This window comes from Rhinopithecus bieti, unplaced genomic scaffold, assembly GCF_001698545.2.
Source record: "Rhinopithecus bieti isolate Rb0 unplaced genomic scaffold, ASM169854v2 scaffold_52099, whole genome shotgun sequence".
Lineage (NCBI taxonomy): Eukaryota > Metazoa > Chordata > Mammalia > Primates > Cercopithecidae > Rhinopithecus > Rhinopithecus bieti.
Window position 1 is genome coordinate 851,638 of NW_016820939.1, and position 23,484 is coordinate 875,121.

General features: G+C 41.3%; 1 protein-coding gene across 9 annotated transcripts in view; it reads left to right on the forward strand.

The window, feature by feature from the left end:
* Window positions 1-23,484, forward strand: part of AFF1 (ALF transcription elongation factor 1) — a 218,731-nt gene that overhangs the window by 176,719 nt on the left and 18,528 nt on the right. For all 9 annotated transcript variants that reach the window (XM_017860043.1, XM_017860038.1, XM_017860045.1 and 6 more), the window contains 4 exons: window positions 5,882-5,936; window positions 6,062-6,099; window positions 8,378-8,534; window positions 14,235-15,167. In XM_017860043.1, the coding sequence (XP_017715532.1) occupies window positions 5,882-5,936; window positions 6,062-6,099; window positions 8,378-8,534; window positions 14,235-15,167 (1,183 nt within the window). The remainder of the gene's footprint in view (window positions 1-5,881; window positions 5,937-6,061; window positions 6,100-8,377; window positions 8,535-14,234; window positions 15,168-23,484) is intronic.

A 23,484-nucleotide genomic window follows, 5' to 3' on the forward strand; every position in this document is an offset into this window, starting at 1 on the left:
TGGAGTGCAGTGGCGGGATCTCAGCTCACTGCAAGCTCCGCCTCCCGGGTTTATGCCATTCTCCTGCCTCAGCCTCCCGAGTAGCTGGGACTACAGGCACCCGCCACCTCGCCCAGCTAGTTTTTTGTATTTTTTAGTAGAGACGGGGTTTCACAGTGTTAGCCAGGATGGTCTTGATCTCCTGACCTCGTGATCCGCCCGTCTCGGCCTCCCAAAGTGCTGGGATTACAGGCTTGAGCCACCGCGCCCGGCCTTGGCTCAGAGTTTTAACCATAGGGTCTAGAGCAGTGCCTGGCACATAGTAAGTGCTCAGAATAAATGCAGAAGGAAAGATATTACACGATAAACTTGATTGAATACCTATGCACAGTATTTAATAGACATGATTTAAAGTAATATTCTAGATCTTGTTTCTAGTTGAAAGTATATAATTCTTGTACCTTGTCATACTGATTTAATCTTACTGATTTAACTTCAGATTTTCCCTCATTTATACTCTTGTGATTTTTCTCATTTCCTTATTTGACATCAGATAATCTTCACTTCATCCATGGAGTTTAAATAATCTTTTATGACTCCAGCAACCATTTTTATCATATCAAACATTAACGTCTTTCACTAGAGTTAATCATGTAGAGTCAGTTTCCCCTCTATCTTGTTATCCCATAATTCCTGTGGAAAGTTTCTCCGTGAACTTGAATTCTGCCTTATAACTATTGTCACCATTTGGAGAGTTCCTGTTATATGTTGTGTCACAACTGCCGGATATCTGCCTTTTCACTTTTTCATCTATTCTTTGTTTAGCCTGCTTCGTAATTTGTAACCTCCCATCGTCTCTTAGAACGCATGGGCAGTCCTTATTTCTGCCATACATCAAAAAAGGAATTAGAGCCTGATTGCTTTGAAAATGCCAGGATTCTAGGGCCAGGCACGGTGGCTCACACCTGTAATCCCAACACTTTGGGAGACTGAGACGAGAGGACTGCTTGAGCCTGGGAGTTTGAGACCAGCCTGTGCATATAGTAAGACCTCGTCTCTACAAAAAAATTCTTAAAAAAATGCCGAGCATGGTGGGACAAACCTGTAGTCCCAGCTACTCAGGAGGCTTAAGTGGGAGGGTCACTTGAACCTGGATGGCGCATAGGTTGCAGTGAGCCATAATGGTACCACTGCACTCCAGCATGGGTGACAGAGTGAGACTTTGTCTCAAATTAAAAAAAAAAAAAAAATCTGGGATTCTGGCTGTGCTCTGGAGCCCAGCCTCTTTCTCCTGCTTTGTGTGCCATTGCCCATCCTATCCCCGGATCAGTTTTAGATCTGTGAGATTGTGTAAGTTTACACATTCTCACATACTTGTTAGTGGTTCCTGAAAAGTGTTACTTTTCTTATTATTTTTAGCACACCTGATGCCATGGTTGTGACTTACTGATTTTAAATAACTGCTATGAGCTTGACTTCACTTGCTCTTTCTCAAAATGATCATAAGAAATGTTAAGCCAAGAAATAAGGCTACGTAAATACTTTTTGGATCTGAATTGAGATGTTACAAAATATTGGCAGTGAAAGCTTCGGGCAAGCCCAGTACTAAGAAATTGAAAAGAAATGGTGACTTTATGTATTCACACAGTAGCAATTGGGTTGACTCACTGCAGCATGCCTGCCAGAACCTGTATGTGGCTCTTTAAGCTTTGCTAGAACAGCTGCCTGAAAAATGCATTTGTACAAAGCGTTTTGAGAATTGTTTGTTACCTGTAAGCAAAAAATTTACCTAACCAAATGTAAAATGTGATTAAATCTACATGTAGTTTAAAGAGTTGCTTTACCTGAGCAATTTGGCTTCTTTTGAACACTATAAAAGTAGATAATACGGTTTTGTATGTTTTGAAATAACTTCCTTGACTTTGCGTTTGGAAATGAAATTTGTTATTTGACCAGTTAAAGTATATGAGGTTTAAAGTTAATTTATCTTCATAAGGGAAGCATAGCATATTGAGTTCCAATAGGAAAGTAGTTTTATTTTAAGTCAAAGTCTTCCTCTTGGTGGGTTCTGGAACTTAGATTTAATTACATCAGTTGGGTTTTCTAATCATTGTGTTATCCATTGGCCAGAACAAGGGGATCTTGTATCAGATGGAATAGATTGCATCCCAGCCCCAGCATGTGCCAGCTTCATGATCTTGGGCATGTCAGGTGGCTGTTTTCCTCATCCTTAGAATGTGAAGGGATGGTCAAAAGCCACCACACAGAATCGTAATATAGGCAGTGTCTGTTCTGATCACATAGTGGGCACAGCTACATGATACTATTACTTATTCAACAAAGGGGTCCTATTCAGCCTGCTTTTTTAGGATACCTACCAGTTTCTAGACAGAATATAAAGGTGAAAATGATTTGATCCTAATTCAAAAAAACTTACAGGTGAGAAAGAAGAAGCATATCCATTGAGCTTTCTGTTCTCTTGACCCAGGCTTTATTGCTATGGCTGAGACTGGGTCCAAGAGATTTGGCTTCTCTTGCTGTGGGGACAGAGGTGCTCACCTAGGTGTGCTGTAGTTCATCTCCTCATTCTTCACATTCAAGGGCTGATTCTTCACATATAGTACGTCCTTGGCTTCAAATATAGTGTGTGAGACAGGCGGAGGACCTTAGCCTCTTAAATTTAAAAGAAATTTGAATTCCTTTAAAATTTGTCCTTATGTCTAAAAATCCTTCACCTGTCATCAAACTTGTCTTCGGCTACATGGATTTTCTGTTTGAAAAAAAATCATAATGGTATTCATGATTATTTTTTTATATTAGCATAACTTAGTTAACAACTTGTAACTTAAAGTAGATGTCGTACATGTTTTTTAATCAAAAACTTAAAAAAAATTTTTTTTCTTGTGCCATTTTCTCCTCCAGTAATAGCATGCTAGTTTATGTTGAGATACCCACCTCTGGTGATACAGTAAATCATCATGCTTTCTGAAATATTTTGTGGTTACTCTTGGCTGTGCCAGCAGACACTAGTAATACACAGATCTGCTGATTCTCATGTGAGATATGTTTATTCTTTATCAAATAAATTATACTCACAAATTTTTATTAAGTAAAAGACTTTATGTATAAATCCCAATACATCCCAAATGAGGGAGGAGAGATTTTGTTTGACCATGCTGGTTTTATCACTTCTGAGTGTCTCTTTGGAGATAGCTTTTGCAATCTTCCTTCAGAGATCACAGTCCCTACTCTTCAGGTTCGGAACAGGTTTTATACCTGCGGGCTTATTTTGTTACTATCTACGTAATTCTCTGTGGGGATGATTTTTAGAATCTGGGACAGCATTTTCGTGGTACCTGTTTATCCTGAAGAGGAAGTGGAGCCAAAAGTCAGAACTTTCTCTAACTTTCTGCCTTACTTTAGAAGAGTATGTTCTTGGAAGTTAGATGTTTAGTAGCTAGAAGAGAAAGTTACAGAATCTGTAATCCTGTGCTCAAAACAGGAAGTGTGGTTGGATTACATGATCGTTGATGTTACAAGAATTAAGGCAAATCAGTTTTATTCAAAACAAACCTAGTAACTAAGAAAGAGGTCCATTTTTTGTTTTGTTGTGGTTGGTGGCTAATATTGAATACACTTCGCCAGATATTTTTCTGGTTGTATTATACTTTACATTTATTTCTTTTTTTTTTTTTTTTTTTTTTTTTTGGAGCAGCTGTTTTAACTTTAGTGCTTAATGGTATGTAGTGGGTGGTGGTTTTTTTTTTGAGACGGAGTCTTGCTCTGTCGCCCAGGCTGGAGTGCAGTGGCTGGATCTCCGCTCACTGCAACCTCCGCCTCCCAGGTTCACGCCATTCTCCTGCCTCAGCCTCCCGAGTAGCTGGGACCACAGGCACCGGCCACCTCGGCCGGCTAATTTTTTGTATTTTAGTAGAGACGGGGTTTCACCGTGTTAGCCAGGATGGTCTCAATCTCCTGACCTCGTGATCCGCCCGTCTCGGCCTCCCAAAGTGCTGGGATTACAGGCTTGAGCCACTGCGCCCGGCCTTTACATTTATTTCAAAGATACTTCTTTTATCTTTTGTTTGTGTATATCCCAGCCAAGCCACCATTTAGCAATAAACCTGTTGAGTGACTATTTCTTGTATACCATTATGTTGCTAACTGGCAAGTCCTATGACTGAAGGCTGTATTTTCTAGCCTTGAAAAAATACGAATTTAGCTGTGCACAGTGGCTCACGCCTGTAATTCCAGCAGTTTGGGAGGCTGAGGTGGGCAGACCACTTGAGCCCAGGTGCTCTAGACCAGCCTGAGCAGCATAGTAAAACCTCATCTCTACAAAAACACAAAAATTAGCTGGGCATGGTAGCATGCGCCTGTAGTCCCAACTATTCGGGAGGCTGAGGCAGAAGGGTTGCTTGAGCCCAGGAGGCAGAGGTTGCAGTAAGCCAAGACCACACCTGGGTAACAGAGTGAGACCCTGTCTCAAAAAGAAATAAAAATATGAATTTAGCTTCTGTTAGATAAATATTGTGCAAGACCTACATTTACAAGTTGCTGACAGTTTTCATTTTATTTAGAAACTTATCCCAGTGTGTTTTTAGTACATTTATGAAAGTTGTTTCTTGGCAGAGTTACCACCTCATGTAGGCGGTCATTTACAAAACAGCCAAGTTTTATTCATTTTCATTAGAAAATATAGTGATTTTTACCAGGATTTCCAAAGTAACCATGCCTGCTTTCTTCAGTGGTAGATAGTGGCTTTGCGGTAAAATTGGTGGTAAGATTTTGAATAGGTATTTTTGGAAATACTGAAGGATTTTAACCTCTAATAATTTGCTTTTTGGAGCATTGGTAATGCTCCAGCAGATTATTTTTTCCTTTTCAGTTTTACTTATAACATTTCCTCAAATAGCCATGTTCATAAAATTTGGGGAAAAGGAAGAGAGGAAGCAATTACTGATTCATCCCTGTGATATTTGGGTATTTCCATGGAAGAAGGTTAAGGGTGGGGAGTTTTAAAATTTGGCAACACATGTACAGATTGGCAAATGTTTGCTTTTTACTATTTAGGTTCACCATAAGCCAGAATGCCTACAGATATGTTAATCCAAGTTTGAGGAAATGGATTTTTTTTTTTTCCCCACTGAAACAATAGCGATAAGGTTAAACATAATCTGTAGACAACTGCGTTTGTATTACTGTTCCCATTGATCAGTGTTCACATAGGCAAAAAAGAATAATTTATTACATGTGAAAAATAAAGCTCACTATTAATAATGTCCTTTGGACAGAAATGTAAAGTAACTACACTGTTCGGTGATATTTGCCTTGATAGCATCATACATCTTACTGTGTATTTAATTCTAATGTTGAACTTTTTATGTGCCTGGCACTGTTCTGAGTGCTTTACAAATATTCATTCAACTTTAATTCATTTAATGGCTAATTACTCTAATTCAGTTAGAGCTTTTGGAAGAAAGTAATTGAGTATATTATGTATCCCCCCCCATCCACCCCATTTGTTTTGTTTGCATGGACCCTGACCTCACTGATTAGGAGTGGAGGACTTTAGTCTCAGGGCTCGCAGTGAATCCTTGTCTTGTGGTAGTTCTACTTCAGTGTTTGTAACATGTGAAAGAGTCTGTCTTGAGATGGTGAGAGGCTTGCACTTAACTGGTTTCTGTGTTATAATTATATAATTATAATTGTATTCGTACATTGTAATTGTATAATTGTAAAACTTACATTTTCAGGAAATTATAGCCTTTAATAAATAAATAAAACATATACATGTCCTCTCTCTCTTTTGTTTAATTAGGCATATTTTCTATTTACATGCTAGAAAAGTTGTTAGAAATCATTTCACATTCATTCTTCTCTGTGTCCCTGCCCATTCCAGCATGCTCGAAGACGACCTTCAGCTCAGTGACAGTGAGGACAGTGACGGTGAACAAGTAAGTGTTGCATAGCCTGTAATACCAGGAGTCCTTTTAAATCCATCTAACAGATCTGAGCTGCTTGTTCTAACCTGTTTTTTGTTCTTTTCCTGTTCCTTCTTCCCCTTATTGTGAATGCCTAGACCCCAGAGAAGCCTCCCTCCTCATCTGCACCTCCAAGGTACCGTGTGGGTTTCTCCCCATCTGTACAGAATGTTTGCAATTTTTTACCAAATGGGAAAAATAAAGCCTTATTTAGTACTTCCACAGTTTTTTCATGGGAAGGAGCTGAAGGATCACAGTAAAAGGAAAGTACCTGTTTAATATTTTGGAAGCTTAAATCAGCCATAAGGAGGTTGTTAACCCTATAGAAGCAAGAGCCCCACACTGATCTACATCATCAGTATAGACGTTAAAGATTTTTAAGAATTTACAGGCTGGGCGTGCTAGCTCACGCCTGTAATCCCAGCACTTTGGGAGGCCGAGGTGGGCAGATCACTTGAGGTCAGGAGTTCGAGACCAGCCTGGACAACATGGTGAAACCCTGTCTCTACTAAAAATACAAAAATTAGCCAGGCATGGTGGCGCGTGCCTATAGTCCCAACTCGGGAGGTTGAGGCAGGAGAATTGCTTGAACCCAAGAGATGGAGGTTGCAGTGAGCTGAAATCGCGCTACTGCACTCCAGCCTGGGTGACAGAGCGAGACTCTGTCTCAAAAAAGGAGTTTACAAACAAGCTTAAAATACAATTCATCATCAGTGTTAGGTAATCAATATTTGAAAAGTTAAACTGACAACCCCGGTGTTTTAGTGGAGGTAACAGATTTGCTGTTTTCAATAAAGCTCAATTATTTCCAGAACTTCTTTTCCATTATGGCTGTTTTCTTAGTTACATGAATTTTCATACTGTTTCAGCTGCTTTTCAAAATGACCAGCAGTACATTTCAGTGTGATGGGAAATGGAACAAGGCAGCCTTACTTTAGGAAATGTGATGATTTCATTTTTGAAAATATGAACGATTTGAACTACTTTTATAATATTTTCTTCTGGTATGCCAGATACCTGTCTTTTATGGACAAAGTTATTTTACTCCCTTGAGATGTGCTCATCCACTCAGAGACGAGATTAGCAATAAAATCTTGTCCATTATGCAGGAGATGTTACAGTTAATGTGGAGGAAGCCCATGTAATTATGTGCACTCTTACAGATTCATAAGGTTTGCTTGATTATGTCTTATTTTGTTCAGTAATTTCTGGTGGGTTATGATGACTCATAAAACACGACAAGGTAGCCTAACTTCTAAAAGTGAAGGAAAAGGAAAAAGAAGAGACCAAGCAGGGGTACAGATTGGAGGCAGGAGTAACGCTGAGAGTGTAGCCCCTTTTGCTCATCACTGGCTCATGCTCTTCAGCTGCCAGTGGAAATAGGGCCACAGACTGGGTACAGCATTTCTGTGAGGAAATTATATAGTGGTATCGTGTGTGCTTTAAAATTACTTCAACTAGTGATTTTGTTATTGTTTAATACTTTTTATTCTAGTATGTTATTTACGAATCTATTTTGAAAATGTTTTAGGTGGATTTGGAATCTGTGCAGATTTTAGTTAATGACTGCTTTAATTAATACCATCTAGGGTGAAGCTTTAAGATTATATATGCTTTGAAATTCTATGTGTGTCTAGCGGTGTGATCAATGTATTTTCTCATTAACTTAGATTTATTGCCCCATTCTTAAAATTTGGAGTAGATAATCTCTCCTTTGGCTGATATTTGGGGATGATCCCTAAATCACTTTTGTAGTTCTGCCAGGAAGTGTGAATGGTTGTTTACTTTTGAGTTCATCTTGCAAAAGAACACCATTTATATTTAGTGGTCTTTGGCTACCACCCAGTTCTTGTATAGAGAATATAGGGAGATTTAATGTACTGGCTTTTCTTATAGAAATTAATTGGATTTGGTTATGTGTAGCAGAGACCAGCAAACTTAAAGGATCAGATAGTGAATATTTTAGGCTTTGTGGGCCGTATATGTCTCTGTTGCAACTGTTCAAATCTGCCATTGCAGCATAAAAGCAGACATAGTACATTAAAGAAATGGGTATGGGTGTCTTCCAATAAGACTTTATTTAGAAAAGCAGGCAGCCAGCCTAGGCTATGGTTTACCAACCCTTCATATGAAGCACCCAGCATCTAACTTAAATTTTGGATCGCTTGAAATATTCTTCAGGAGTAAAATTTCACAGGCTTCTCATTTATGCATTTATCTCGTGAACAGTTTTCAGAGGTTTTTGCTTTTCTATTAAACTCCTTTGGGCCTCTCTCAGGTGGATGATGTGATAGTTTAGCAGTGTATCTAATACCAAGACCCTTCCTTTTGAGTAGCAGAAAAATGGGCAAGGGAGAAAGAAGAAATCCACCTTGCATCGTGCCTTCTAATTTTATCTTTTGGTTGCTTTGCAGTGTTCCACAGTCCCTTCCAGAACCGGTGGCATCAGCACATTCCAGCAGTGCAGAGTCAGAAAGCACCAGTGACTCAGACAGTTCCTCAGACTCGGAGAGCGAGAGCAGTTCAAGTGACAGCGAAGAAAATGAGCCCCTAGAAACCTCAGCTCCGGAGGTACCGTGTCCCCCCTCGAGATGGCCACCTTAAATGGCAGCATTCTGCCCTTTGAAGCTAGAGTCTCTGCTAGGGGCCAGGACTGACCATGAGACTGAGTCGTTCTGTGCCATAGGGCAATGCTTTCCTGCTCCTACGCTGTCTAGAGCCATCTGTTTCTATTTATTTGCTTCTTACCAAATATTTAATAAAGGAGAGTTGGGAGAGAGGTCTTCTCTCCCCTGTTGAAAATGATAGGTCTTCTCTGTCGTTGCTAGTGGTGTTTTGAAGATCAACTCATTAATGACTGTTTGCACACCATTTTCTTTTCCCTTCTTTTAAAAAGAAAACTTGGTTTCAGTAGGCTGCTATTTTAATATTAATGAGAATTCTTTTTGAAATTTTATAAATGCATGAATTAAGGAAAGTAAAAGGAGACCGCCTGATTTAGCAAAGGGCAGGAATGTGAACTAGAAATAAGTCATCAGGAGTTCTATTTTCGAATCACTAAAAGCCATGCATTAAATTGATGGCAAAGTGGTTTTGTCAGGGTTCTGTTTCTTGCTCCCTTCTGCCCCATGTAAAACAGGGATGATGGTGTTTGCTTGTCACCCACCCTCAGGAGAATATTGTAAAGATAAACTGATAAGACTGAAAATCTTAAGCACTAAATAAATATAGAGGGTTTATGCTATTTACTGGATTGTGGAGCCCAAGAAATTATTAGTAACAGCTAACAGGGTTGCCAAATAACCTCGAAATTTGGGTAACGTTGTAAAAATTATGGTGGGGAAAGAAATTAATGGAAAGGGAAGGTATTCTTTTCTTTTTGGTGAATGAGACCAGCCCACATCGAGAAAATTATTCCAGATATTTAATATGGAAATGCTAGGAAATGAAGCTTTCTAATTAGGAAAGCATTAAAAAGCCTTCTGTATTTGTCTCTGTTTAGAAAGCAAAGCAGTTCCCGTGGGGCATTAACTGAATACATCTGGAGCTGATGTAGGGAGATTTAAGGGTCTTGTCTGAGGGTGAGGGAGGCTGAGAAAATAACTGGCTGTCATTTTCTGTTAGATGCGAATCTATGTCTGGCGCGGAAAATAAGAGCTTGATATGTTTTGGAGTGGACAGACATGCATCAGTATTAACTGCACTTGAAGTGCCTTTCAGATTTAGAAACTACATTGTATGTGTCTGGGGCTCTTTGTTTCCTTATATGATACTAATTGCTATTGAAATAATTTTTCTTTGCCTCAGGGAAAAGGATACTGAAAATGCTGTGCAGACAAATTGTGTAATGTTCACTGTTAACGTTTGTAAGATCTTTACTTTGTGTTTCACCTTATTCTTAAGAAAAATCTTCATGCTAGTTAGATTACTGACATCGAAAAGATAATTAAATAACATTTAATTAAAATAAAGTGGAAATGGTACAGATTTGGCTGAATAATTGAAACTTGATAGAAAGTCTGGTGTTTGTAGTAATGAGACATAGATATATTTTATTGCTTGAGAAGTTACTGGAATAGAGTGAAACCTCTTAGGTGTAAAATAAATGGTCCCCTCCTGCCTTATCTTTTAAAATCGCTTTACTAAAAAGGGCTAGTATTGGTATGTATTGCAGATCCAGACTTGTGGACAGTATGTGTTATGTACTGAGGCTCATCCTCCTGGGAATATTTTATCTTTGTTTAGATTTTAAATTTTGAATTTTTCCTAAAGTATTTAACTACATCTCTTTCCTTTTACAGTAAATACCTGCATTATTATAAATCTCTGGTGTTATTTGGGAGTAACACAAATTCCGTAATAAGTTGTACATACAGATATTAATGAAAATTCTTTTTCATTAATATTCCATAATCAGTACTGTAGATTATGCAGTTTTCACTGTTTCTCACTCTTTTATGTCTTTTAATGTTTTGGGTATGTAGTAGGTGTATATATGGGTGTGTGAGATATTTTGATACAGCCATATAATGCATAATAATCACATCAGAGTAAGTGGGGTACCCATCACCTCAAGCATTTAAAAAACGTTTTGCACTCATATTCCCCATAGCTATGTGTTACTAAAAGAATAAATCTATATTGTGCATAGCTCAGAACTTCTTAATTCAAAATCATAATTCATTCTAAAATATACTAACTTTTGCCAATTTATTAAAACACCTAATAAAAAATAATTATATCCCTTTTTTCCTATTTCCAATTTGCAGTATTTGGTTGCACCGGCACTGGGAGGGCAGATTGGGGGTGGGGTGAGGAGAGGCAGAGAAAGAAATGAAAGTCCAGACCTTGATCCTCTAAACAAAGATAAAATGTTCCCAGGATATTTGAAAGTCTAAAACCTTGGCACTTTTATCTACTTAAACTTTATTTTTAAAAATGTTTTATTTTCATTTTTATTTATTTATTTTTATTGAGACAGAGTTTCACTCTGTCACCCAGGCTGGAGTGCAGTGGTGTGATCTCGGCTCACTGCAAGCTCCGCCTCCCGGGTTCAAGTGATTCTCCTGCCTCAGCCTCCTGAGTAGCTGGGACTACAGGTACGTGCCACCACGTCCGGCTAATTATTGTATTTTTAGTAGAGATGGGGTTTCACCATGTTGGCCAGGCTAGTCTCGAACTCCTGACCTCAAGTGACCCACCCACCTCAACCTCCCAAAGTGCTGGGATTACAGGCGTGAGCCACGGCGCCCAGCCTAAAAAATTTTTTAAATCAATCCCTTATGAAAACATTTTTTCCATCTCAGTACCCAAATAATATATCAAAGAAATTGTATCCATTTCACAACTTAATAGTGGGTATACAGGATTGCCCCTACCTCTTCCCCTTGTCTGGCACAACTACTCAATTTTACCCTCAAATTGGGACATAGGCCTTCCTTCAGAACTTTTTAGGACTGTAGTGGAAGAATATATTTTATTTCTGTAACCAAGACAGTCTTAGGGACTACTAAATGTATCTCAGTACTATGCTGTTCTGGGGGTTGGGGGGAAACCAGATGTTATTTATACCAGGAATGACTTCCCTTTTGGGTTCACACTTAAATTGTCTTCTAAAGAGCATGCCAGGGATTGGGGTGTAGTTGTAAGTATAGCCAGTGGGTGAGGTGTGTCCATACCTTTCCTGAGGAAGAGTGTGAAGGCTTCATGCCTGTTGTGATTGGCAAGTGATGTCTCTCACTACCTTGTCCCATCAGTTAACCACTTATGTAACCACACCCTGAAGTCTCTGTAGGAAATCATGTTTGACAAGTAGGCATTGTGTGCTAATCTTTCTCTACTCTTAACCATTCTGCCTTCTTAGAATATTGAATACAGATTTAGATTACATGTGACAAAATGCCTGCCACTTAATAGTAGTTTCCTTCTTCCCTCCCTCTCTGCCCTTAAATTCAGATGACAGCATGGGTATACAGTTAACATAAGCGAAGGAAGCCATAAGGAAGATAATGTTATCATAAGCAGCAGTATGGGGTAAACAGAAAGAAAAAAGGAATTATGCAATCATCTTACTGTCCAAAGAATGTTCTTGCCTGGTTTTTTAAGTTTCTTAGTTCTGTTCCATTAGTCACACTAAACCCGAGCTGTCTACCTGATCATTTTATTACCTAACCTTTTCCTGGCCAAAAAGCCTTTATGTCATAGCCACATATTTTTCATCATTAGATTTTCATGTTTTATGGAGTAGAATTATTTGGGATGTTCCACTCGGAAAAATTGTCAGCAGTCTTTCTTCCCCTTAAAACTTTTCCACCTACTGGAGTGTTCTCCTTATCTATAATCTAAGCAAATAAATCTGAAGTAGGATGTCTTTCTTTCTTTTTTTTTTTTTGAGACGGAGTCTCGCTCTTGCCACCCAGGCTGGAGTGCAGTGGCCGGATCTCGGCTCACTGCAAGCTCCGCCTTCCGGGTTTACACCATTCTCCTGCCTCAGCCTCCCGAGTAGCTGGGACTACAGGCGCCCGCCTCGTCGCCCGGCTAGTTTTTTGTATTTTAAGTAGAGACAGGGTTTCACCGTATTAGCCAGGATGGTCTCGATCTCCTGACCTCGTGATCCGCCCGTCTCGGCCTCCCAAAGTGCTGGGATTACAGGCTTGAGCCACCGCGCCCGGCAGGATGTCTTTCAACTAACTTTCTGATGCATTATGTATATGACTTATTTCTACAAACCATCTCCCAGAGTGGATCTTTAAAGAAAATAGTATTTTCTTAAGGACATAAGGACAGCGATGTGTTCTCTTTAAAATAAATGTAACTATCTGTTAGACAATAGTATTTTTCTATATGATATGAAATTCATGGGTATAGTAGTCCACCTAGCAGAATACTCATATATCTCATGCACCCACTATGTGCGAGATAGAGTAGCGGAACTTAGAGACACAAGAGTCTCTGTCATTCTTTTAATAAGGTGTAATAGCCGAGCTGGAGAGACGTGGTGGGATGCAACAGCAGTTAATATATCGACAAAGGTTGAACTAACAGTTAAGATAACAAGCCAGGAACTTCTGTTTTTATGCCACGCAATTGTACATTCTCATTGCCCCTGACTGTATGCCTCCCTTTGTATCTTAGAAGCATAGGTGCTGTTTCAGACCAGGTTGCTTGTAATGAGAGATTTGATGTATGACTTTTTTTTTTTTTTTTTGAGACCGAGGTGTCACTCTATCACCCAAGTTGGAGTGCACATGGCTCACTGCAGTCTCAAACTCCTGGGCTCGAGCAATCCTCACCTTAGCCTTCTGAGTAGCTGGGACCACAGGCATATGCCACCTCTCCTGGCTAACTTTTTACTTTTTTGTATCAATGAGGTATTGCTATGTTGCCCAGGCTGGTCTTGAACTCCTGGGCTTAAAGAATTCTCCTGTGTTGGCCTTCCAAAGCTGAGATTATAGGCGTGAACCACCGTGTTGGTCCAATGTTTGACTTTTAAAGGGTTCACATGGGATTAAATGCTTGGCTAATGTGACCCAGCTGACTTCTTATCAAGGTGTAAAAATTGCAAATCAGTATATACTACATGTGATATGATAACTTTGTCACATGTAAATGTTTACTACATAATGTTTTTAAGTAAAAGAGAGAAATGGGCCTGTTATTCTAGTGCTTTGGAAAACTGAGGCAGGAAGATAACTTGAGGCCAGAAGTTTGAGGCTGCAGTGAGCTATTATCATGCTACTGTACTCCAGCCTGGGCAAGAGAGTGAGACCCTATCACACACAAAAAAGAGAAATCTCTTCTTGAATAAAAGTCATCTGTAGTTGAAAAATATGTCAAAACAAGGATAAAATATGAGCCCACTAAAACTTAGTTTATTCATTAGCTGCCTTCTGCAGATACTTGATGAAATGATTTTTTACTCATTTCCTCTTGTTATTCCTTAATAGAGTAGTTCACATACCAAAATGTGTCAATTCTGTTTAAATTATACTATAATTACCATTAGAATATATTATAAAGATTTCTCAGCAGTTGGCAGTTGCCTGTTGGTTAATACTTGCTATTATCAAATTTCTAAATCCCACAAAAAAGTGAAGGTTGCTTTAAGAGTTAATTGTTATAGATCTTATAACTTGAGGAGGATAACCGGAACCTAAATTCTGGTTTTGGAGGGGTTCGCTCCTCTGCAGGACAGTATTGTATAAGTGGGTGACTAACACAAAAGAATGATTTGTCATCAGTTAACACTTTTATTTCTTTCCTTATTTTTAGCCTGAGCCTCCAACAACAAACAAATGGCAGCTGGACAACTGGCTGACCAAAGTCAGCCAGCCAGCTGCGCCACTGGAGGGTCCTGGCAGCACAGAGCCCCCACGGCGGCGCCCAGAGAGTAAGGGCAGCAGCGACGGTGCCACGAGTCAGGAGCGTTCTGAATCCAAAGATCCTCCCCTGAAAAGCTCCAGCAAAGCCCCCCGGGCCCCACCCGAAGCCCCCCACCCCAGAAAGAGGAGCTGTCAGAAGTCCCCAGCACAGCAGGAACCCCCACAGAGGCAAACTGTTGGAACCAAACAACCCAAAAAACCTGTCAAGGCCTCTGCCCGGGCAGATTCACAGGCCAGCCTGCAGGTGGAAAGGGAGGCGGGACTTCTTCCCTACGGCTCCAGAGACCAGACTTCCAAAGACAAGCCCAAGGTGAAGACGAAAGGACGGCCCCGGGCCGCAGCAAGCAAAGAGCCCAAGCCAGCAGTGCCCCCCTCCAGTGAGAAGAAGAAGCACAAGAACTCCCTCCCTGCCCCCTCTAAGGCTCCCTCAGGCCCAGAACCCACGAAGGACAATGTGGGGGACAGGAGCCCTGAGCACTTTGCTCTTGTTCCCCTGACTCAGAGCCAGGGCCCGCTCCACAGTGGCAGCGGCAGCAGGACTAGTGGCTGCCGCCAAGCCGTGGTGGTCCAGGAGGACAGCCGCAAAGACAGACTCCCATTGCCTTTGAGAGACACCAAGCTGCTCTCACCGCTCAGGGACACTCCTCCCCCACAAAGCTTGATGGTGAAGATCACCCTAGACCTGCTCTCTCGGATACCCCAGCCTCCCGGAAAGGGGAGCCGCCAGAGGAAAGCAGAGGATAAACAGCCGCCCGCAGGGAAGAAGCACAGTTCTGAGAAGAGGAGCTCAGACAGCTCAAGCAAATTGGCCAAAAAGAGAAAGGTGAGTTCTGGGGAGACTGCCCTGACTCCAGTGTGGACCATCCTTGCTGTTGGCCTGATGGTATCTTTGATCCGCCTTTGATTTAGGCCCAGTTGAGTTGTCTCACAAGTCTTTGCTTTGATTTGCTGTAGCCTTTGTGCCTTCTACCAGCGTTACCTGTCTGGACTTTGCTTCTCATTCTGCATATGGGCATTAACACGTGTTGTGTCCCTCCATCAGTCTTGCTAGTTTAAAAAAGGTGAGGCAGTCATTAAAAACGATAGCTTCTTTTAGGATAATGTAGCATCTAAGGCTGCCCCCACCCCCCCTCTTTTTTTTTTTTTTTTTAAGGCAAGGTCTTGCTCTGTTGCCCAGGCTGGAGTAGTATGATCTTGGCTCACTTCAGCCTCTATCTTTGGGGTGGAATGATCCTCCTACCTAAGCCTCCTGAGTAGCTGGGACCACAGGGGTGTGCTACCACGCCCAGCTAATTTTTGTATTTTTTTGTAGAGGTGGAGTTTCACCATGTTGGCCAGGCTGCTCTTGAACTCCTGAGCTCGGGTTATCCACCCGCCTCTGCCCGAGTGATGGGACTATAGGCATGAGACACGATGCCCAGCCTCATTTCCATTTATTCTTATAACTGGCATTTACCACCTGGCCCATTAGGTTTTGTCCATTAGGTTAGAAATTGAGATATTATATTAATTGAAATGTTAATTCATATTCTGAATTATTAAAAGAACTGCTCTGTACAAATTTTACTCTCGTAGTAGGATCTTTTATACCAATATCACATCCATATTTTAACACATGGCCATACAACACCTCATTACAGTTACTAACATATGGTTAGTGTCTCATTGAGTAATATAGGCTGATAATGGCACATTGCAAAGTGTTGACCACATCATTTTATTTATTATAATTTTGGAAGATTCTTTTGGATACAGAATGGCCAGAGTAAAAAAAAAAATTGCTGCATTATTTAAGATTGTCTGTTACTTGAACATGCTGCTATTTTAGACAGTCTCCTTTTATTTTGAATCATTGAGCTCTTGTTCTATTTGTTGCTTTTTCATGATGATGAAAGATTAGTGAGCTTTTCTCCAGTAGCATTGCCAAGCCAACTTGCCCAAGTATCAGAGACAAAGACACAAGAAGGGCCAACTTTCTCCTGCTGAGAAGGAAATAAAATTTTTAACACTCTTGTAAGTACATGAAAAACTTCTTACTCAGCTGTGGAAGTTGAGCTAAGAATAACAAAGGGAAAAAAGATTGTGAAGCCTGCTGTCATGTCTGAGATTTGACTGATGAATCCACTGGTTTAAAAATATAACCCGACTTTACCGAATAGTAAAGGGCGACTGCTTTCTTCAGAACCTCCTCGCAGCAGACTAGAGGATGTGTATTGCCACCACGTTTGCAGCAGGCAAGTTGAGTGGGATGGTATCCGTGCTAATGAGTGCTCTGTCTCATCTAGAAGAGGGCATATTTTCATGCCAGAAACTTCTTTAAACTTTTTATATGGGATGGATTAGGGTGTGTGTGTGTGTGTGTGTGTGTGTGTGTGTGTGTGAAAGGTACAAAACTTTATGGAGAAAATTGTGATGGACCTGGTTAGGAAAAAGATACCTGCATCTGATAAGACCTGAGAAAACTTCAGGAACACACTCATGGAGCTCCCTGTCCTGGTAAATCTCTCACTTGTCTCCCAGCTGCTGTGGTCTTGTGTGGTCTCCAGTGCTGACCGTCTGCATTAGCTCGGGTGGGGACAAGTGTTCACTTCTGAAAGGATTACTTACCAGGTGGAAATGTTAGAACCTGGAGGATCCCCCAGAGAGCTCAGTCTAGTTCATACCCCAGTGCAAATCTAGAAGTGTTGCTTGAGGCCCTAGAAAGGGAAACTTCCAGCTCTCTCTGTTGACTGTGGGAACTGTGCCCTCTAAAAGCCGTTCCCAGGTTTTGGCTGAGCACCTCTTGGGCAGCTCATTTATCTTTCTGTTTAGAGCATGAAGAAATAGTGATCCCTTCATCTTAATCGAGTGCATGATTTCTTCAAAAGGCTGTCGAACTGCTGAGAGATCTGACCTGGGAAACAGTCTGCCTCTTTGGTACCCTCAGTATTGATGTCTGACCCACTGGTTCCAAACTCTGGCTACACATTACAGTCACCTGGGAGCCTTTAGCACTGATGACGGGAATCCCCAACCCCCACTGGTATTTAAAAAATTCCTCTGGTAATCCTAGTGCCTATCAGGGCTGGAAACCACTGAAGCAGAGCCGTACTACAGGGCCCAAGAGCGTACAAAGCTAGTTATTTGGATCCAAAATTGGTCAAGTGTGCAGTGTTTAGACATCATGATCTAGGCAAACAGAATTCCTGGCCTGAAATATGTCACTAGTTACAAACATTAGAAGCTTTCAGGTAAATAAATATAAAGAAACAGTCAACTGTATTCTTACTTCTTCTTCAGAGAATCGTGTGTCGTTTGGTTTAACTTCCTGCTGGATTCCAGGTGGGAGGTGAGCGTATTAATCTCATTATTTATTGTAGAAGACAGGTTGTCCCCCCTTCCTCATTAGTGCCCTGACTGCTTATTCGGGGTTCTCTGCCCCTGGCCCTCTGACTAGCATGGTTGCTCCAGCAGGCACCAGTGTGTGGGTCTGCTCTCCATGGCAGAGACAGGGCTGTCAAGTTTGGGTACTGCTAACATTTGGATAATGAGGATATTTTTCATTTTCTTCATTTTAAATGTGAACATTAGAAAAAGCTCTGTGAGCATATAGTCAGAGCAACAGAAGAACATGCTTGATCCCTCACATTAGTGGAATTTAGTGTTTTTATTTAAAGGCCTGTTAGAGTCTGTCCCTCTCTTGGCACAAAGTTTAGCAAATATTTTCTTTCAGAATATTTACAGATCCTTGAATCCACTTCAGACTTAAAAGTGTATGAAGATGATCACAAAGAGTTAATGGTGGCCAACAGCTGTGATGAAGTCATTAGACACGGCACCTATAGAAATGCACATGCATTTTTTTTTACTACTCTACAGCCGTGGGTAAGGAACAATGCATGAGGAAGAGTAGAGAAAACTGTGAGGGTAAATATGCATGACCTCATGTCGTGTTCTTTACATAAACTACTGAATTTCATCAGTCTGATTACAGTTTAGATTTTCTAATACCAACTTATGTTTTCTTTTAAAAAATTTTTATTTTTAGCTTAGAGACTATTCTGTTAATTCATCTACTTATTTTTTAGAGACAGGGTCTCGCTCTGTTGCCCAGGCTGGAATGCAGTGGCATAGCTCACCAACCTCAAACTCCTGGGCTCAGGTGACCCTCCTGCCTCAGCCTCCTTAGTAGCTTGGACTACAGGCACGTGCCACTGTACCCAGCTAATTTCTTTTTATTTTTTGTAGAGACAGTTTCACTTTGTTGCCCAGGCTGGTCTTGAACTTGGGACCTCTAGCAACCCTACCTCTGCCTCCCAAAGCAGTGGAGGTACTGGTTGAGGGCAGTTGTCTGGCTCATTGGTGTTTTGAACAAAGAATTGGACAAAATGCACAAAAAACCAAGGCAGTGAAAACAGAGATTTATTTTAAATGAAAGTATGCTCCACAGGGTGGGAGCTGGCTGTAGTAGCAAGAGGCTCAGGAACACTGGTTCTTCTGGGGTTTGTGTGCCCTCTAGAGGTGTCCCATTGGTTCACTCTAGTGGCCCACGACTGGTCTGATTGGTTGTAGGGGGGACCAATCAGAGTTACTTTCGTTTTCCAGCTACCACACAGAAAAAGGAGGGCTTGAAAAGGGAGTAGCCTCTGATATCCAGTCAGTGTAGGTGGGCCTAAGGTTCCCTGCCTCCAGACCCTATTCTCCTGCCTCACTGGGGTTACAGGCATGAGCCACCATGCCTGGCCTATGTTTTCTTCTTTAGAATTCTTAAACCAAGCTTAATTTTTTCCAGATTTGGAAGAAAAGTTGAACTCAAGAACTACAATATATATATACAGTAATATGCAACCAGGCCAGTGCAATTGGGAGCCTTCTAAAAATGTACCTAGCTGGGCACAGTGGCTCGCATTTGTAATCCCAGCCCTTTGAGAGGCTGAGGTGGGTGGATTGCTTGAGCCCAGGAGTTCAAGACCAGCCTGGGCAACTCTGTGAGACCCCATCTCTGGGGGAAAAAAAAATTTTTTTTTTTTTTTTTTTTTATTAGCCAGGCGCAATGGTGCATGCCTGAGGTCCCAGCTACTTGGGAAGCTGTGGTGGGAGGATCACTTGAGCCCAGGAGTTAAAGGTTGCAGTGAGCTCTGATTGAGTCACTGCACTCCAGTATGGGCAACAGAGTAAGACCCTGGCTCTGAAAAAAGAAAAATAAACACCTAATGTGCATAGAGCTACATGTGTGAGCCTTGCATTGGTCTAGGAACTCATGGAGATAATTCCTCACTTCATTCAGTCATCTTACAGATTCCTTTCAAATGAAGGATAGTCTGTCTTAATTGTCATTTGGATGAATAACTGAATAAGGAGGTGCGTTCATTCAAGTCTTTCTTTTCCTTTTTCTAAATAATTGCTTTGCTGACCAAGACACTTTAACTTTTTTGGGAAAGACGTTCCAGTGCTATCGTGTATGTGTTTTGAGGAGTGAGGAAGGGAAGTTATGATGTGTAGGAGGAAAATGCAGCTTTATTGCAGGGAGTGATTGGTTCAGTCCTTCCCTTCCATCCAAGATCTGACTGTCTTTTCTTGGTTTATTGCTCCAGATCAGCACCCCTGGTTATCTTTCAAAATGAAAGCTCATCCCTTCTGCTTGACTAAGGCCATTTACATCTAAATTTCTCCAGGCCTGTTAGTTACCTTGAGGAGAACACCACAGCCATATGCATGTGATAGCTTAGGCTGTTCTGAATCATCCGTTCCCTCACCAAAGAGAAAAGTGGATGAATTTCCCTTTTCTGTAGCACTCATCCCAGTGAACACAACCTGTTTGCATAGCAAGTCCCTGGGCCTGATCTTGGTGCAAACTTAAATTGATGTCCCTTGTGTCTTTTTCGTATTGAATCTCCTTCTGAGGCGAATCACAGGGAAGTCCCTGAATTTCCCCAAAGACTGCTTCTCCAGTTTTCTGTGTTCCATGTGCTACCAAGCTCATTTGCTTCCCTTTGGAAGAAGATAATAGAGCCTTAGAATTTAGGTGTGGAAAGAACCTTAGTGGTCCCTTGATCAGCTGCCACCTTTTATAGATGAGATCCAGAAAGGCACTAACATGGCTTGGCTGCTGAGTAAAAATAGATCTGCAGCTCAGGCATGCTGTCTCCTCCCAGTCCGGTGATCTTTCCTCTTTTTCACACGTGTTTCTGCGTACAAGTGTCTGTTGGGAGGATTCTCAAGAGGCGCACAAGGTCAGCGTACTGGCTCTGACGCTGCCGGTGAATAAGGCGGTTACCACGTCAGCCCTGGCTTGGTTCCTCCATGGCCCCCACCGTTGCCACTCAGTACCACACACATTCCTACTCCACTTTAGCTCCTCCTGCAGATGCTCCCATCTTCCTCCAAAGCCAAGCTCCTGGTTAACTACATCTTTCCATCTGCTAGAATCTCTGTGGCCCCAAATAAGTGTCAGTTCTGGAAAAAGACACCTTTTCCCTGCTTCCTCCAAGTGTCTGCTGGGTGAGCCAGCTGCAGGGCAGCGCAGCCCGCCGAGAGGCTTTCCCTGACGGAAACTGACTCTGCCCCTTGCAAGCCCATGTCTTCCTTTTATGGCCTTCACTCTTGCCCTGTGCTGCACTGTGGGTGGAGCAGTATCTGGCAGATGATCAGGGCTGCCTGACCCAACAGGTTAAGAAAAGCAAACAAGTCTGTGAGGACCAATTCGTCAGCCAGCAGCCTCCCTTTGTGGAAGGTGAGGCACCGTCCTTGAGACACTTAACCTAGTAGAAAAAGAATTTCTGAAACCCATACCTTAAGCCAGATTCCCTGAAGGGGGGGTGTGGGGTGACCTGGGGATAAACCACAGGGCAAAGGGACTTCTTTTTCCTCCTGAAGAGAGAGTATCACTCTCATCTGAATGGCTTCTTGACCCAGAAAAATCTAAAGAACACCGTGCCTCCTGTTTTTTGGCAGGTCTTGTTCTTGGAATTTTGGTCTGCATTTCCGCTCACCCAGTATTGCATGGCTCTCAGGTTAATGACCCTTTCCTACATCCATCCACTTAAAGTTGTAGTGCAGTCCTGCATCCAGTGACCTCAGCTGTGTCCCTGAGCTATTAAGCTGAATTTCTGTGCCACTGACAAATACCAAGTGCCTACTCTGGGGAAGCCTCTGTGATTGTTCCAGAGAGAAGATGACAAAGTTCCAAGTGCATAGTGTACAAAAAAATACTAACCTCCTGCCCACTGGCTTGATTTCAACAGTTAAGCAAAATCAACAGAAGGGGATTTTTGCTTTAAAGTTTGATGGCTTGCTTTCTACCAGCTTATAGAATAGTATCTGCTTCTAGACCATTAAATATCAATATAAAGCATATTATTCCAGTAAGTGCCAATGCAGTTGTTAGATGCTGGCTCTGAAGTTAGTGCTTGCTGATTTCTCTCTTGTTGGCTGTCTACTTGAGTCACCGATTGGCACAGCCAGAGCTGTAACCAGTCTGTGAGGATTGATTTGCCCTAACTTGTATCTTCATATGTGGTTTATAAGGTCTGCCAGATTGGCTTATAGTCACAACCAGCATGTCCTAAGCAAAATGAAACTATACGAACAAAAATCAGCTCTCATTCCACTGCTAGACTTTGGTATTTTCTTTAAGAAGTAGCCTTGTTAAATGCTTAGTTTTGCCTTGGGGGGCCTTAATGTGTCATTAACTGCCTGGAAATACCTTTCATTGAAAACAGTATATTTTACTACCTCATGTTCAATTTAGTATCCATCTGTATATTTTAGCAAATTTTGACTTTTCAAAGTTTCTGTCTTGTAATGTTTCTTGGGCCGGCTATACTTCCTTTCATCTAAAACTCACTACAGTTCACTGGGCCGTTTGGTAATAGGGTAACCTGGGCATAATTAGGTGCTTGATTGACAAAGGAGTTACCAGTACCAGAAGTCAGTTTCTATTTTAACCCCATCATTTCCAATTGATTCGTTTTCTCTCCACCATTATTCACTGTCTCTCAAGTGTTGCCACTGTGAGTTGTTGAACGGAGGTTTGTATGCTGTGCAGAGCCCTGTCGCAATGTCCCAGCAAGCTGCTTTTGGTGTGTGGCAGCACCTTTAACCTCTAAATTGTGCTCCGGGATCTGCTGTAAGTCCATACTTGCCTATTGCATTTCATTTGTGGGTTTAGAACTCGGTTGCTCATTTCATATATTATCTCCTTTTTCAGTCCTTCAAGGTACATTTTTCCAACTTCTCTAATGAATGATTACATTTCTGAGTAGCTGATCTGTTTTTATCTTATCTAAGCAATATATTTATAATTTTTTCTTTGCATTGGCTAATCTGATTAGTAGTTCAGAATTAGTAGTTCAGAACCCAATTTGCAGATTATCTATAGCAAACTCTGAAGAACTGTGCTGTCAAGTAGAAATACAGTATAAGCCACATATGTAATTTAAACTTTTCTAATACCACATTAAAAACTGTAAAAAGGGGAGGAAATGGAAAATTAGTAAAAAAAAAAAAATTTCTTTTTGAGACAGAGTCTCATTCTGATGCCCAGGCTGGAGTGTAGTGGCGCAATCTCAGCTCACTGCAACCTCCACCTCCTGGGTTCTAGTGATTCTTGTGCCTCAGCTTCCTGAGTACCTGGGACTACAGGCGCCCACCACCACACTCGGCTAATTTTTGTATTTTTAGTAGAGATGGAGTTTCACCATGTTGGCCAGACTGGTCTTGAACTCCTGAGCTCAAGTCATCCATCCACCTTGGCCTCCCAAAGTGCTGGGATTATAGGCATGAGCCACCATGCCCAACCTAACATTGTAATAATTATATCTAATCTAGTAAACCTAAAAGATTATTAATCAACTCCCAAAATATGTATGTCTGTTATATATCAATAAAAAAATCACTTAACATAAAAATATTACATTCCCCTTTTTGTACTAGGTCTTTATTTCTGATTAACACCATTCAAGTTCAGGTGCTCCCTAGATCTAGCTGTGGCTGCCAGATGGTAGCGTACAGGACAGTGAGAACTGATAGCCTTCCGAGGATACAAGCCTTCACTTGGACTTAATTTCTTTCTTCCTCCTGTATTTTCCCTTCTTAACGTTTTTACTTGTGCACATACTGCAAGATTAAAAACAGGTGTCTTTGTAAGCGACTCTGAAAGA